Source organism: Callionymus lyra, chromosome 3 (genome assembly GCF_982586985.1).
Source record: "Callionymus lyra chromosome 3, fCalLyr1.hap1.1, whole genome shotgun sequence".
Taxonomy (NCBI): domain Eukaryota; kingdom Metazoa; phylum Chordata; class Actinopteri; order Syngnathiformes; family Callionymidae; genus Callionymus; species Callionymus lyra.
In genome coordinates, this window is record NC_141820.1 from 39843226 (window position 1) to 39861542 (window position 18317).

Sequence of the window (18317 nt, forward strand, 5' to 3'; positions counted from 1 at the left end):
GAATGTTGAAAAAAATACACAGCAGTGATTCACAACAATGTCAAATGTGGGACCCTCTGAACAGAGCTTGGGTATATATATATAAATACTTGAAGAGGCTTGTGCTTCACAAGGTCAAGATGGGTGGAACCTCTATTCTCTGGCTCAGCCATGGTTCAGAATGAAGAAGGCAGGGGAACGAGTGAACGGAGACTGAACTGCAGGGAGTCTACTCTGTTTGAACAAGACAAACGCTGTGACACACACACACACATCTGGTATAATGCTGTCAACAGACGCTTTAATATCATTAATTTGGAACAATGATGGTAGAACCTGAAACGCTGTCAAACCACATCAGTGATCACCAGAAGACCTGCCCTCGCTCCAACCCTGCAGCTCAGATGGAAATCAAACTTAAAAAACTCTTCCAAAACTCGTGGAGAGAGAGAGAGAGAGAGAGAGAGAACCAAAACAGAAATCTCAGATTGCTTGTAAAACCACTTAAAAAGAGATAATATTGGAGTATAAGTAGATAATGTTTGGTTGATTCGGAGGAGACGTAAGAAATTAAAAGGTCGATACAATCAGAAGGTCTTAGCTCACTAGCTAGGTCGACGCAGAGCCGGTTAAACATGCGTGAGAAGAAATCAAAGATCCAAATCAAATCAAAATGGCAAAGTGACGTTATTGCACATGAGCAGGAGACAGTAATACTATCAGAGCTGATCCGGGCAGACGACAATGTTGTGCTGTCCACTGCTGCATAAGTGCTCCCGAAGAAGACGAGCTGAGAAAGAGATTTCGGGGCGTTAAGGGGTCAAATGTGGAGCCAGCGACGACGTGCAGCTGAGAAATCTTCCAGGACGTAAAAAAATAACCACGACCACGGATGGTGTCGTGATTTAAGATCGCTGCTACATTAAAACTGCACGTGTGCAACATCAGGAGAGAAAAGAAGGCGTTTGAAGATGGCCGTCTGCTCCGTCGGGTGTATTTATATATTTGTACATGTTCTGCCACCTCGGTGTCGACTGGCAGTGTCCGGCTCCAAAAACATGGCAGAGTGATTCGGTAGAAAAAGCGGTGAGGTGAGTCACTCTGGACGAGGCAGGAGGAGGTGGGGCCTACAAGGCCGCTGTTGCTGGATCAGGGCGCCGCCATCCAATCACAGTGGCCCGTTCACGGAGACTTCCTGCTGCGGATGGGGCGTGTCCTCTCTGTGGACAGACACATGATGCTCTGCTTTACACATTATTCACCGTCAGCAAAAGCATTATTACCACCCGTCCACATTTACAAGACAATTTGGTTTATGCATCCATCATACAAGTATTGTTGGACCAGCAGCAAACACGTACTCAGCAACAACAACAACATTAAAGTTCAAAGGAACTTTCAAACAAGAATAAAATGAAAAAGGGCTAAATAATTAATAACTAAACAATTTCTCCTGAGGGATCGATAAAGTTTTACCTTACCTTACCTTAATTGCAAGCAGGAGTCACTGACTGACTCCGCTTGGTAAGACGGCTAAAAACACATCAAATTTAAATGCAGACTTTAAAGTTTTATTATTTCAAATGAACCATTTTGACACAGCATTACTGTGTTCAATAACAGTTTCAGTAGCCTTTGCTATGATGTCACACAGAGGGCACTCTGGAGAGTGGATGGGAAGAGGTTGGGGTGGACTGGAATAGATGTTCTGTCCACTCACAGATCAAAATATCATGGCTCAGCCACACCTTGCGGGAGTTGCTCAATGTTCCCTGATTGAAATAATAATTACTCTCTCCCACCACAAAATAAGGGCTCATTCCTCATTCCTAGCAGAATGAGAAGCTCTGTGTCTTTATCAGACCATTTAACAAAGTGCACTTTCTAAACAGAACGCACAACAAAAGATGCAACATCAGCAAGGGTAGATCTCACCAAGCTCACTTTAGCCGTCTGTGAAATGGAACGTCCCTTAAGATGGCAATGGGCATTCCCAGAGGGCAAGTGAGCGAGGGCACATAAACCAACTATTGTGTGTGTGTGTATGCGTGTGTTGGTCACTTACTTCCTGTCGCTCTGTGAGATTTCTGATGAATCTTCAGCAGGTTTGTTTTGCTGCTCAGATGGATGAGCATCAGAGAGAGAAAGTTTCTCCAGGGACTCCAACGTCTCCTCACTGTTGCGCACAAATCACAAATGAGTCAAATGTTTTTCAGCTATTCTTGAGACACAAAAGGAGTCGCTACCGACTTGGTTAAACTGCTTCAAAAACATTTAACAAACATTTTGAGGTCAGCTGTCTTGCTAAGGGCGACTGGTGATCCTGGTGATGCATCAGCTGTTGGAGAAGCTCCGCCTCCAGTTGTGTCTGCTGCTTCACCTTCTTTCCCTGCAGTGGAGCTGCAGTCAGACGTGACTAGAGGAGACAGCAGGAGGAAATGTTGGACACTGACAGGCAAGTATACATTAAACAAAAGTATCACCTATCTTATCTTGTTTTAGCTTGGCGTCGTCACCCGAGTCCACAGGAGAGCTGCACCTCTGCTCAGAGTCGGAACTGAGGGACACACTTTCAGTTAGTGTACAGAATCTTGGACCCGTCGTAAACCTGCTCATGTCAGCCACTGCTCACCCAGAGAAAGGCTGGAACTCTGTGAAGTTAGCCCAGCCAGACTCCTGGGCATCCGTCCCATTTCCAGCATTCGTCTCCCAACCAGACGGACTAACGGGCTCCGTGGTCCCTCTGGAGTCTCTAAAGTTTGCCGTCCATCCTGGACCTGGAGGAGTCGAGCAGGGTCAGGGCACATGCACCCATCTTTTTCATCAGCAGCTCAGCTTCACCTCCTTCTGATGTGTTCTGCCCAGAGTTCCCATCCTCATCGGAATCTGACCCACAATCTTGCTCCCGGCTGCCGTTCTCCATGCTGCTCCTCGAGCTTCCCTCAGAGGTTTGCGACACTCCAAACCTGCGCAGCAACAACAGTGTGAAGAGCGTTGTTGAACAACAGCAACAGATCCAGATTTCTCTCCAGGATCCTCCCTGGAACTTCTCCATCACCCCTGTACAATTAAATACAATTGCAGTATAGTGCTCACCTGGTTCTGGTTTTAGCTTGTGCTGCATAGTTGATCTCCTTCTCCTCCCAAATGTCCTCCTCTTCCTCGCCGTCGTCGAACTGCTGTATCCGCTCTTTACAACAAGCCTCGAACGCTGCCGCGTTGGCCTGCAGACACAACACATCTGAGCACAGCTGCTGTGGAGCAGAAGTCAACCAACTTCACTGGACTTACACTGTTGTCTTCGGCGTCCAGGTTGAAGTTGATTTCAGCAATTCTGTCGAATGTTGCGCTAGAGTGACAATATTACAGTTCCGAGTTATTGATGCAAAATTAACACATTCGAGTGGTAGATTACACATATGACAGCACAGTTACAGTAACACCATTAGTGAACACAATTATACTGCCTACTTGACATTTTCATCATGGTCGCTGAACTCCTCGTCGTTAAAGCCGAACTGATCCACGAAGTTGGCCGTCATCTGTTGGATCTGATAATCGGAAAAGGCCTGAGGAGTGAAAGGGTTTTGCTGATGCTTAGAACTTTAATGGCGCCAGTTCTGACATAAATTATAGTTTCCGATTTCACATTTTTAAAGTGATAGGTCTATTAACTTGATTCATGACAATTGCATTTTTAAAATGAAGATGATGTAGAATTTTTCAGATAATGTTGCAACAAAGGATCGACACTAGGAAATTCCGAATACCGAGTGATTGCTTATGGTGTTGAAAACTGGTTATTCAAGCGGTTCTGACCCACCTGCTGAAGAGACAGGTCATTGGGGAAGGGGCTCTCCATGTCATCGTCCTCGCTCGAGGAGTGCATGTTGTGGGTGCTCACCTGAGGGACATCATTTGAATTTGTCAACATTTAGGAGAGAAACCCTGAATGCTCTTGTAGCCACAAGTCACTGAAAGGAATAGTTTCTTCCCGATACATTAGAGATGACCCTTTAGACCAGGGGTCACTGACCTTTTGCAACTGTAAACTAATTCAAGGGCACCTTTGTGAGCACTGGGCTACCATCAGTTTGTTACACACTTCTTATATAACCTAATGAATATTATTATGGATAAGTAAGTAAGTAAAGGTTATTTCTAAAGCGCCTTCCCAGACCAGGGTCACAAAGCGCTTTAACAATCAAATACAATACAAAGTTAAAATATATACTTTAAAAGGCCAAGACAAATACAACAAACACACGAGTCCCAGAAAATCGAGAAAAAGCCTGCACGAATAAAAATGTCTTAAGTCGTTTCTTAACCGTATTTTCCGCATAAGGCGCACTTAAAATCCTTTAATTTTCTCAAAAAACGACAGTGCACCTTATAATCCGGAGCGCCTTATACATGAACTTTACCTGGTGGGTGACTTGTTTATAAACACTTTCATGACTCTGCGCCTACTGAGCCGACACGCCGTGGGCGGGATTACATCATTGCGTCATTACAGGTTGGGATTTACGATGCACATCATGGCGTACGACTATGGCGTGATATTACTGCCACCAGTTTGAGCAAGTGTGTCTTGGTTGTTGAACATTAAAACCACTCTGCTGCGCGCTCAACCAGTCATACACGTGCGCTCAACCAGTCATGAACGCGCGCTCTAGCCGTCATACGTGCTCAACTTCACTCAACAGTTGTCTGCTCACAACACCAGTCTCACGCGCTGCTGCTTGAAACATCATTTGAACATCATTGCCATGGGAGTGAACAGAGTTGTCAGAACGCTTAATAAAGTTTGACTTTATCTGACTGTTTTGTTGACTTTCCCTTTAGCACAGCTTTATCTAGTGGATACATAACGCAACCGCAGTCAAACGTTTGACTATATCTATTATTCTATGCGCCTTATAATCCGGTGCGCCCCATGTATGAAAAAGGTTATAAAATAGGCCATTCATTGAAGGTGCACCGAAAAGTGCTGAAAATACATAAATGTTCCTTTAATACACTAATCACATTATAGATCCTCAATAATTACCGATGGGGCGCCAAAAAGGAAACACAAAATCAAACATAACAAGAGGTATGAAACATGTCTCTAACAGGCCCAAGGGCTACTCCTCTGGTGTTTTGAGCAACACGTTGGTGACTGCTGCTATACTTACACACTAGAGGTAACTGCTTCATTATATTATGACGGATAATTCAAAAACAAGGGATACGCTAGTACTGCTGCTTCCAGACAGAAGGTGATTTCAAACAGTTCTCACCAGCTCCACTGTGTTCCTCCGGTTAGTTTCTCTCAATGTCTCGTCTACAAAACTTTCCCAGCGACCTCTGCAGTCTTCAGGCAGCTCTGCAAAAGCTCAGCATGAATTGATATTTTAACAGAGATCCGGCTATTAACAGCTTCTCACCTTTGATGAGGTCACAAATCTGGGCCTGTACTGGTCCTTTCTCCAGGTTCTGTACAACCATGTTGGAGATTCTGGTCAGGTGACCCATGTTTCCTCTTCTGGTGCCTCCTTCTGCCCTGAAATCCACATCTCACGTTGAAAAGATTGACAGAAAAAAGGGAATCTTTCCTTTTCCAGCAAGACATACAACATTCAAATTGTGGTATTATCATTCTACTTACAGAACCAAAAAACAACAGTACATAAATTAATAAATATTGTTAAATACTGAAATAGCTAAGAAGGGAACAAATGTCATGAAAACATGTATAAAAAAGATTATAACATCATAACATTTCATGAATAATGAATGACAGTGGCTTTCAAAAAAAAAAAGTATTCTACATTCACCCCTTATATTCATTAAAAAGCAGAGAATGATAAAGAAAATTAGGATGAACTCACTGTATCTTGTCGTTTTCCTCCCAGGCATCAAGGATTTTTTGTACCAACTGACAGTTCTGGAAGAGCTACAGGAGGAACACAAGCCCATCACAATTTTGCACTAACCCCACCATCGCTCAAAGTGTCTCACATGTGCCACCAGGGCGTTGTGAACAGAAGTCTGTGGGTCAGTGGTCCCGCTCGTCTCCCCTGTCTCTGCCTTGGCCTCAGGGCCTGACGTGGCGGTATTGTCGTTGTGGTTCTGCAGGCCTTGATTTGGCCGCTCCTCCGAGGCAGGGTGGTTCAGGATGGCCGCCACACAAAGCTCCACTTGGAAGTGCAAAAAGTTATTCCATGTGTATTTGAAGAACAGATCCTGATGAGAGAAGAAGGGAGCAAGTTGGTCAAGACACACAAACAACGGTGATCAACATCAAACCAACTTGAAATTGTTTGCATAGCTTAAAGACAGGCTATTATAGGGTTGACTGCACTTTGGTCAAGTAGTGTGATGAGGTGTTGCCCTCATATGTTTAACCACTGCAGATTAAATGTATATGCTGTGTTACATTTTAGAGATCATGCACATAGCAGCAGGAAGTTTTTGAGCGTACCAGTAATAGGTCCATTGTGCCCAGGTTACAGAGCTCCTGACAGATGTCAGTGGCATTGGTCTGCAGCAGAGCAGCCACCAGCCGGGCCACGTGTAGACGAGCATTCCCAAGTGGTTGCTCCAGGACGCCAACAGTCGTCAATATTGCACTTTTCTAAACAGACCACGGACATAGTTTAACAGGTTATTGAATGTCAAACTGCAGTCTACCCCTCCCTTCATGTTCGTGTGACACTGAGGATGTAAAAGACGTCACAGCTCGGTCTACGTTTTGTTCAAAACTTGACAACAATAATTATAGATCACAAGAACAACAAGAACAATAATCCAAATGCAACGTATTATAATATACATTATATATATATACACACACACATGCACTATCAACCAACTTAACACAAGGGCTACAAATAATACAAAATATTTCTGAGCTGAAAGATATCCAGCCGTCCCAGTAGCAGTATGACTTAATATCTCAGCGATAGACTTAGTTTTAGTTTCTGTTTAAGTTGGATTTTCTGTTAAGCTATAAATTAGAGGAATTGAAAAACACTGCAAGAATAAGGGGTCCGCCTAAAGTTGGATCAATGTGCAGAGCCCCAGTGGGTGATGAGAATTGGGGCCATTTTTCAATCCCAAGAAATTTAATTTTATCAGGAAAATGTTGCCTATACAGTGGAAGCAATAATACCTTCTTGGTTGATCACAGGGTAAAAAAATAAAACACATGGAATCACTTTTCAACATTCGAAAATACTTTTGATTTGATGTTTGTAACTTGGGATAATTATTGATTTGTAGCATATAAACCAGTCATCTTTAATAATGACATGTACGAGTCACAGCTAAAATATATATGACAGATTTCTCTTCAAAAAATGTTTTTTTTTTAAATTTCAAATCTCAAACCTGCCATTTTTTTTTGGGCAAAAATCAAAATCAAAATGTATTAGTTTAAAAATAATCAATGGACATGGAAAATTATCTAATAAATAATAAGATAAAAATTAAGAATAATAAACAAGATTAAAACATGGACTTTAAACAGTAACAAGAGTGACTCTGATGAATAAAATGGTTACAAGCGTAATGTTACTCTTAATTTGAAAGCCGAAAGTTTATTTCCTTATTCTGAATGGCGTTTTGGGAATTTACCATAAAGTTTAGAAATAACTTTCCAAATGCAAGTGAAGCTCATGACAGTAGAAACCCAAACAACTAATAGATTGACAGCAGTTAGATGTTACTGCTAAAATACGATGATTCGATCATTGTCTCCATCTGTGCGAGTAGTGATGCTGTAATAAAAAATAGACCCGTTTAAAGTTGCTTCTGATTGGTCGATATTGCGTGGCGTCTTCCATGATAGGCTAGTTCAATCAAAAAGAACAGTTTATTATCATTAAAAAAAACTGTAGGGTAAAATGTAGAGTAATGGGTAAAATTAAGCATGAGAAATGTGGTATGAGAATGGCTCAAGTCGTATAAAGCGTGACACTTGTTGAAGTAATCCCAAACTCACCAAAGCGAAACCATTACACAAAACAGGTGTTATTACATATCAAAATCATAACCCAATTATAACTCATAACCAAACGTGCATAGTCTTGTGGTATTTCACTTCAGAGCATTCCCGTATATCAATAGAAGCAACCGACATAAATTACCATTTTAGCTTGAAATTTCTGCTTAATAGCGAATATCTGGGATCCCTGAACTATTTGAAAAACTCAGTCATACAGTGCATGTAATGGTAGTAACTAATGGTAGTAACTAATTTAATCCAAAACAAAAGAGTAAAAAATGTTGAAAATCAGTAGAGCAGTAAAGGGAGACACATTTACCTTTGGGGGATCCATAAGAAGTTGCTGGAAGTCTTTTAAATGGGGCTCAATTGCATTTAAAATACTGCTGTTGACAGTGTAAGACCTTTCATAACCCTGAGAATACAGATCCATTAGCCCTTCCAACCTGATGGACAAAACAAGAGGTGAAACATTATGACACTGAGGCAATCAGGATGTTAAACAAAATAGTTACTCAAAACATCAACAGGGTCTTAAAGACCTTTAATCAGAAAATAAATTAGATTTGGGAGTTCTTAAATGAACTCCTGAAAGATGGCTATCCGTTATGGTGGACCGACTTACACAGACCTCCTGGTCTCCAATAAGGTAAGTAGCACTTGGGTTCCATTTACGATGGATGCCTCGCTCTTCTCCCCTTCGAACATGTTTTTGAGGAGTTCGGCGACAGTCTCTTGCCTGGACACACAAACCCACAGGGACATGAAATAAAGTTGACAGTCAAATTTGAGCTATGACCATTTAAACCTACGACTCGAGCACGGTCAATAGTGGGTCACCCTCCATGTTCTCCTGCATCTGATTGGACGGGTCTCTACAAAGGCGGATGATGTCACAAAGCGTTTGAGACGCGTTTGATTGTCTCTGAAAGGGAGATGAATGAGTGAGGAACAACGCTAAAACCCTATGAGCCCTGATGGATTCTTTATTCTAAACCCAAATAAATGATAACTATCAAAATGACAACATGACTTTGTATTTATACATGCAATACAAACTTTATTGTATTAAAAAGTCGGATCAAGTCCAAGATGATGTTGCGTAATCAACCATTTGTACCAAAGACTTTCCAGGTACAGACATGAAATTGCTGGAACATGATACCACACCAAAGTGAAATATACCATTTAAATCAGGGGCTCTTGTGGATGAAAGAGAACGCTGGTGGTTTGTTATCAGACTTGTGCAAGATGTCGAGAAATAATGTAATAATAACTTCATTCACATCGACTGATGTGAATCATCTCTTGCCTATTACACATATATATATATTATATATATATATATATGAAATCAACAGCTACATGATCTTGGAAAAACTTGATCACCTTAACTAAGACAAAACTGTTTTACTTGCAAACGACTTGTTGTTGATGAGAATTTTGGTTAGATTATTTTGAATAAAGAGGGGCATCTCTGCTTCTTCAGCCATGAGTCCATCCTTGTGTTCTTCCTGGATGTATCCCTGAATGAGCTACGATTTTCCAGTAGATGTGTGTGGGCTGGGTTAACTCCAGTCTGTTGCTGCTCAGTCTGTCCTATTCTCATATTCTGTCATGAGCCACAAAAACTCACCATATTCCACCACAGGTTAGTAGAATTAAACTTTTTAAAAAAATGTAAAAAACTATTGTAAAAGCTTTTTAGCGTGCTACCTCTATAAACTATTTTTGTGACATTTGTTGTTGCAAGTTTTAAATCGCTCTCACTCATAGTATAAAACTTCCACACAGGAGACGTGTTTGTTGGGGTTTGACACCTCACGTCTGATTTTTGTATTCAGTGATGAAAGAGATTGATCGGGAAACTTTTTTTTTTCCTCTATGGCAAGCAGCCAATTATACTTTGAAATATTCCCTGTAAACATGCCATTATTCTTATTATTGTATAGGCAGTTTAATAAAAGAACAGTGGCCCATTTCACTGCCATCTATGACTTCATGTGACATGGAATACTTGACTCCTTACAAATGTCTTTCCACTAGGTGTGCACTTTTCCTCAGTGTTATCTTTGGCATTGGCTGTGACCACAAGGAAATCTTTTCTTTGTTTACGAGGACATTTCCTTGTGCCATCAGACCAGTTAGGTAGCTGACATGCAGTTTAAGCAATGACAATCAATGTTTTTTAATACTTTGACTACCCACAACTTCATCAACATCTGAAATATTTCTTGGGTTTCTCAGGTCTACCTCTATAATTTCATTTTAATACAATAACTTCAGACATGCACAGGAGCTGTAGTTTTGTTGCAAAACGAAAAAAGTGGCGTGACAAGAACTCACCTCCTCATCTCGACCAGTGTGGATGAGTTCTACAAGTCTTTGGACCAACCTTTCTTCATTCAGCCACTTGGAGGAATAAAGCATTAAAAGAATTATAAGGCAGAACGTGGCAACAGGGCAAGGAAAAAAACAGAACCTACATGTAGAACATCCTGCCTCAATGGGGCAGGCTCCACATAACTGATAAGACGGAGCAGCAAGTCCATCATGGCAGAGGCATCTATATGTTTCAGCACCAGACCAATGAAACCTTCCTTCTTCTTCAGGAAGGCAATCACCTGATGGAAGAGAACATCCATGCTTGACAAAATGTAGAACACACTCTGATATACCAGAGTCTTGCCAAAAAGTCCATCATTCCTCTAGCTCTAATATTTAACTGAAGATTTAAAAATAACTGTAATATTGACGATGTAGCAAGAGTAAGGGAATTGTGTGACTCGTTGTAGAAACTACTGCCCCTGCGACCTGACCCCGGATAAAGCGGATGAAGAAGAAGGCATAAGTATTAATAAACAAGGGAATGTGACACACTACCTGATCAGTTTTTCTGGCAATAAGATTTCCGATTGTTTTGCTGAAAAAGCTGGCAAGTAACGGGTTAAGGGGCGGATCTTGTTCCAGGAAGTGGTACAACATCTCAAGGAGGGACTCATCACCACCCAACTTGTCATTGATGATAGACACGTCAGAGGTCAGGAGCTCACAGGCAATATTGGGAAACCTGAAAAGAAAACGCCAGATATAAATGTGCAGCAAGAGGAAACAAACACTTATTTTTATGACTGTTTAAATTAAGAATTGATTTTCCTCACTTAAAGCGGCTTCTCTCCTCCAGGTCCTCGGAAGGCTCTGTGGTGATGAGGCTGACCAGCTCCTGCATGCAGTGATCCTGGGACAGGAAGAGTAACAGGCGTCGGTTCTGGGCCTTGCACTCCTGCAGGACATCATCCTCCTCCATCAGCTCCCTCAACGTCACATCCTCCCTGTCCAGCAGCTGGTCAATGTGGGAGGTAGTGTGCAGGTCAAACTTCCAGAACATGATTGCCGCTGGGATGGGGGACACAACCCTGGACAGTAGAAAGAGTACAGGAGAAAGATTTTAAGGGTGCATAAGAAGGTCATTTGGTTCCACAAACAAAAACAAAAAAAAAAGATGAGGTAACGAGGCATATATGATTTATTTAAACCAGTAATATCTTTTTAACATTAAAGGGCTCAGACATTAACAGAATGTAACAAGAGATATTAAAAATTATATTGCTATAAAAATATAGATATTGACTGTACAGTTAATCATTTTGCTTTCAAACACTCTTAACAGAAAGTCACAAGTCAAAACTATTTACATGCATAATATTTCATCAAAGTGGAAGTCAAACTAACATTTGTAAACCAATGAAAGACAACGGATAGTCAGGTATTTAGTGGAAATGCAGCAAGAAAGACTGCTCAAACTCACCAGGGGACACAATGTGGATATCTTTAATTAGAACTTCCTTTTGGGCAGGCAGGCATTTGTGTTTGTGCAGTCGTCAAAGAGATGAGACATGTAGAGACTCACCATAGCCTGTAGAACAAAGGGCAGAGATCATTAATCACCTGAGCACAGTAAAGAACAAGCATAATTCATAAAATACTTTGACAACCTATTGTATTAACTGTTAGGCCAATTTAACATTCAGGTGTCAAGTGTCCAAGCAGTCCTTCAGCATGGTAAGCAGTTTAAGTTCAGTGAGCATCTGCTGCCTTGCCTTAGGCGACTTCTAAGAGCTACACTTTGGCATTGTCAAATTAATATGGAAGAGGCAGCAACATTTAATAATGATTTTAATGTACAATTATAACAACAATCCAACTTCTCCACCACATAAAATGTTCTGTTCTATTTTAGTCAAATAAATGTTCATGCATTTTTTTATCTTGAATGCTATTTACAGGTTATGGCGTTTACCTCTAGCTTTATTTCTCCAACTAAAAGTGGGCATTTCTCATGATTCATCTATTGCTTCTAAAATTAAGATCATCATAATATGTACACGAAGCAAGAGATCCTTAAAACATAAGCCTTGATCCATATATCTTAACATTTGTAAAGTATTAAAATATTGATTGACGTTTTGATTTATGTATTGTATTTTTCAAACAATATCTTAATATGTTTGATTTTGTTTTTCCTTTCTTTTTGCCCCATTGGTAGTTATTGAAGATCCAATAATGTGAATAGTGTAATAGAAGAATATTTTTTATCCATAATAATACATATTAAGTTATTTTAGAAGTGATCAACAAATTGATGGTTGAAAAAAAGGTTGGTGAGCCCTAGAGCTAGACCTAGAGCCAATCCTTGTGATCCAAATATGCAATAGGAGCGCTCAATTATAACCAAAGTAACTAAACAACAAGTTACAAACTATCCATGCAATGATACCATGCAATGATGATTGATTTGATGCTCCATTTCATCATCATGTTAAGACATGAATGGATTGCAAACACAATCACTGCAAATGGAAATAAACAGTATATTCAGTAATCCAAGAGTCAATAGAGTAGTAACAGGTAAATAAAATTCCCAGGTTTTCCAATTTCATTGTTGACTTTTCAATGTGATTATTTTTACACTTTACCACTGATCCTTCTTTTTACACAGTTTAATCGTAACCTTTAATAAATATTGCTCTGAGAATTGTGATATATTTGAATTGAATTATTAAGAGCATCGAAACTGATACTGAGACAACTAGCATCGTTTTTGTGGTCTAGAGAGTGGGCCTGCCTTATTATGGTTAGTTGAACATACACGAAGAACACACTGCTGTTAGCATGCTGATCACTCTATACTTAGACAACCGTTGAGCAAGAACTGCTAAACTTCTACTTGTGTCGCAACAGTATCGTTTCAAAGACTCTCATCTGGCAACCCCTATCATCCGATAGTGAAAAAGTAAACCATGGAGGACGAGTGTGAGGCTTTAAACAGTTTACTTACTCTCTGTGGTATTATCGTGCTGTATTTATGTTAGCATTGTGTCTCTCTTAGCAACACACAAGCAACATGTTCGTGAAAGTGAACCTGAAGTCGGAAATCAAAGTGCTTCCGGATTTCCCCTTTTCTCTTGAGGTGGACCTTCCTACCCTCTACGCTGCACATGCAGCAGCATCCATCTGGCATACATTTACAGTGTACACAACTGCAATATTAACCCAACCAACGTTCCCTGTTGACACTGAGCAGGAAAGACAATTCTGGATTTTACACCCAAAATAGAACTTACCAGAGGCCCACTCAAAGAAAAAAAAGGAAACTGTGGAAACTTCGACATCTGTGTTATGTTCAAATAGTGAAATCAAGAGAAAGGGAATGCAGACAATATTTAAAAGGTCTCTCACTTGCACAATGTAAATAAAGGCTATGTTTGCCATGTTGTCTTAGATACTGAAAAAGACCTAGAGTGAATGACACTTTGGCAATTCAGATGGAAGCCATGAGAATATGAATAAAAGAAGTCATGCAACGAAAATATTGAATAAAACATTTTTGGTAATTGCTTTCATGAAGAAGAAGGATTTTTTTTTAATTATTGATTGATTTATAAGAAAATGTAAGACTGAATAACAATTGGTTCGAACAGGGTGGTTGGTGGTTTCAGTTGCTGTTCTATCATTCTTGGACCTCTCTTCGACCTCTCATCAGAAGTGTTGGGAGCAATGCGTTATTAGGTAACTATGTTGTAGTATGTGCAGTAACAAGTACTGCAACCATAAAAAAACGCGTTGATCTTTACTGTTTTTTTTAAGTAGGGCTTAACTATTATTGAAAAAAAATATAATTTCAATTATTTTCCTAAATATTGTGAATGCGATTTAATATTCCATTATTATTTCAATGTCCTGTTTTTTGCTAATACAATACATATTCATTATACAGTAAAATGTATTTCTCTGTGTTTGTTAAGATAAAGTTATTAAGGCAATTTTCAAAATAGAGGCAAAATAATTATACATTGAAATAAAGGGAGAAGGTTAATCTAGCTACTTTAATTAGAGTTGTAAACAAGCATAATATATTCACTGCAAACACTGAAAAACGTGCTAAAAGTGTGATGTTAACATTTATTAGTCAATAATAAATCACTTCAGCGCAGAGTAAAGAGAAGTCAAAACACTGGTAACTCATTCTGCCTTTTCTTCCAGAACATTTTGCACAGTTTCTCTTGTACTTAAGTGCATCATCTGTTATTCACATTAATATATTGTAATTTACACAATTTTAATTGTGTGATTGTACAAGGTAACAAACTTTGGATAAGCAAACACACACAAACACGTGCACACACACGCGCACACACACACGCGCGCACAGGCAGACGAAAGCCCTACATGTTGTTCCATGTTATTGTGACACTGGTAGCATTTTATCCACACAGTTGTCATATACTGCTGCTCTTTGGCTTCTGTAGAAGTCATTGATCAACGGGTTAAAGCGGAGTGTTTACGTCTCTCTCGCTTGTTTTGCTCGGATGCGCTCAGCGCTGCTCGTAAGTCACGTGACTACATGATGGCTCAAAAAAGGAAACGAACAAAAAATTAAATAAAATTGAAACCTTTTATTTGTAAAGCGCCTTTCTCAGACCATTCACAAAGCGCTAATACGTTTTAAAAAACAATACACGGTTAAAATACATGCTTTAAAAGGCCAAGACAACATGGAGACAAGTACACAACAGCTCCAAGAAATTAAGAAAAAGCCTGCACAAATTAAAAGGACTACATCAAATGCAGACGGAGCGGAATATCTCTCCAAAGCTTAGGAGCAACAGCCTCGTTACTTCATATGTCATAGTTCAGTTCAATTAGCTCACTTGTCAGAAAAAATGAGTCATGTGAAAGGTTGACCAGTCAAGAGCCGAACTGGCTAATTTTTAATCTTTATAAGCGGCCATTTATATTCATTTACAATGATAAATAGAAAGAAGTGCATGTTTTAAATAAATGAACAATGAATACATGGATGAGTTAGACTCGAAGATTTTCTTTGAACCCCTTTGACACACATCAAAGATGCATTCAATGACAATAGTATTGCTGTGGTGCATTCAATATCTTAAGATATTTTATAAATAAACGTGAAACGCTATAACTGAACATTATATCACTCCAATTTAAAAAAGTATCACATAAAAACGTATATGAGGAAGAAATGCAGATTTGTGTATCGTTTTCAATAAATAGGTTTGTGAGATCAATTGGAAAATTAAGAAAAAGTGTGTGTGTTTAAGTTCCTATAGGGGGAAATAAATTTGGCGAGTATAGTCCTGTGGAAAGACATATGGACCTTCAAGGGATTTGTTGTATAAACAAAGCGGGGAGTGATTACAGATGGCTGGAGGAGTGAAGCCCAGATACACCCTTACAGAAGTATATCCGTTGCGTCAGAATATCCAATTAATCATTTTATTAATTGAATTCAATAATTTCTATATTGAAAGGTTGGTATGTTTTTTGGAATAATTTAATGAAATCATTCGCAAATGGAAAAGTAGAATTTGTTTCGAATTTGGAATTCAATAATTTGATTGATTTTTTTTTTTTTATGTTTGATATTGTAATTCCAAAAGTCAAAAATACTTTTTCTATATTCTATATATTTTTTCCATCTGTAGCCAGTATAAATAAATAAATAAATTTAGAAAATATACTATCATTGTAATTCATTTAATCCAAACCCTAAAAAACTTCAATAAAAATTAATTGAAACTTCAAATATACAAATTATTTAAAAAGAAAATAGAAATACATAAATATTAATAAATATTTTATTGGCCGTTCATCTAGTTCTAATGGCACAAAAGGACCAAGTAACCCTTTACATGAGACACTCAAGTAACCTGTTCCTTGGCAAAACATTACATTTTACAGTAATGAGAGAACAGAATTTTAGGTGTGCTGGTTGATCCTAACAAGAATGTATTATTTTTATTTGTGCAGGCTTTTCCTTGATTCTCTGAGACTCCTGTGTTGTTCTCGGTGTTATCTTGACCTTTTAAGTATATATTTTATTGAGTACTGTTTTGATTGTTTAAGCACTTTGTGACCCTGGTCTGGAAAGGCTCTCTATAAATACTAATTACCTATTATTATTATTACTTACTATATGATTCATAAGTTTTATGGACTTTTGGCCCCCAATAGGGCTATGTAAATAGAGCTATTGGTCATCCATGTTCAATGATGATACTTTTACATCATTGATGACTATTGTATGACTACTCGTTTAGAATTAAAACATACCTTCAAGATTATTATTTTTTACATACCTATGCATCATGTGCTTGAGGTTGGTGTCAGTCATCTGTCAGATTGATGGTCACAAACGAAATGCAGACTTGGCATGAGTGATCAACAACAACATAGGAGCTCAGATTTCTGTTGACTTGAAAGTTGCTGGTGGCACATCAGCCAATCACTACACGGTTAACTTCCTGTAATCTCAATACTTGATGGAATCAACATAAAAGCACATTGCATGAACGACATTTTAACAAGAGATTGATTCATCTTGTCCTTGACTTCTATTGACATGGCTTCTGGCCTCTACCTTTTAAAAGTTAAACAATTCAGATAAAAATGTTGTTTTTCTTTCTAATAAAAGGAAACGCGGGTGACAGGGAGATGTAGAATGAACATGCATGCGAGAGTTCATCTTAGTAGAACCAAATTAACTCATAAAGAATGGCGCATGTTTTCACCAAGTATTTTTATAGGCTAAGTGTGTCAAAGTTGAACAACGATAGTATGATGGTCTTCAATGAAATTGGAATGAATTCGAGGGAACACGTCTGGCTGAGCCACGGTTAAGCTAAGGTTAATGTTAGTTCCTTAATTAGCCACTGACAGTTTACGTGTCCTGAGCCGAGTTAAACAACTTAGGCTCAACTTTGTCGGAGGCAGCCACATGCTACAACAAACTGGCAACTCAGTCACAAACTTACCTTAGGTTTAAGGTCGTTAAGTAATTCCTTCGTGCGCTGGTTAGATTCTGGTTGAAAGCGCTTTGCTGCCGTCAAGCAGTCAACCTCCAAGTCACTGGCAGTCGGGCTAACTGCGAGCTAACAGCATTAGCTACCACACATTAGCCTATGAGTGATTTGTTTTGAAGAAGGGGTCAGGCTACTGTTAGCCTACTCAAGTTAGCTCACGGACGTGGCTACGGGATCACACGACAGACATGTGTCCGACATGGAGAGTCTATAAGCGTTGATATCAACTTGTGCTACTTGAGATTTTGGCTGTTAGACTGCTAAGTTTAGCATGCAAATCAGGAAAAAAACTCAATCATATTTTTCCAATCAAAATGGCGGTCATGCTTAAGAGAGCGCGCGCACAAAAAACACGGGAACGCGCACAGACTTGTAGTACTGTAACTGTTCTGCAGTTCTTCAATCACTTCCTCTAATACTGTGGTTTATGTTACCTGTTTATCACAACTAATAGTTTACTGAACCTACTCAATGCTAATCTTAACATGTCTAGATTTGATTGAACGCTGACACGTTGAAATAGTACAACTTCACATGTGTAAATGTCATCATTTATGGACGCCTTTGTCCTTTTCTGTTGTATTTTTACTTTAAGTTCAGTAAAGAGCTTTGTTGTGTGATATCGCCCTCTCTGACGGGGTCTTTTTTTTTAACCACTTCTTATTGCATTCTCTATTTAAGTCGGCCATTAAACCTGGTCTCCTTTACTCAACACTGGAGCTTTGTTCTTTAAAATGTATTTGAAGTTAAAAGGTGTCTTTTATCATTATCTTTCACTATATATTGTTGTTGTTTAGCTTGATTGATTTATTTGAACATGTATCAGTTTATTAGAATGTCATGTCTTAATGCTGCAAGATGCAGATCTAGAAATGCAAATACAATAAAACATATATTATCGAGGTTGTGAGAATGTCTTACTTGGTCAGTTGAGCAATATAAATAAAAATAATGTTAAG

The 18317-nt window shown here is 39.1% G+C and overlaps 1 protein-coding gene across 1 annotated transcript; it reads right to left on the bottom strand.

Moving 5' to 3' along the window:
• Nucleotides 1–253: 253 nt before the first annotated feature.
• Nucleotides 254–17692, bottom strand: ppp6r2a (protein phosphatase 6, regulatory subunit 2a). Its single transcript, XM_087787965.1, has 24 exons — nt 17311–17692; nt 11778–11885; nt 11131–11385; nt 10853–11039; nt 10456–10593; nt 10316–10381; nt 8782–8894; nt 8595–8708; nt 8289–8415; nt 6446–6598; nt 5983–6207; nt 5853–5917; nt 5409–5524; nt 5262–5347; nt 3803–3883; nt 3451–3548; nt 3271–3328; nt 3076–3203; nt 2821–2945; nt 2612–2756; nt 2463–2536; nt 2263–2395; nt 2045–2155; nt 254–1199 (listed from the first exon to the last, which is right to left on the bottom strand). The coding sequence occupies exons 3-24, from the start codon at nt 11355–11357 to the stop codon at nt 1148–1150; spliced, it is 2622 nt and encodes an 873-aa protein (XP_087644091.1). The 5' UTR covers nt 11358–11385; nt 11778–11885; nt 17311–17692; the 3' UTR covers nt 254–1147.
• Nucleotides 17693–18317: the final 625 nt, after the last annotated feature.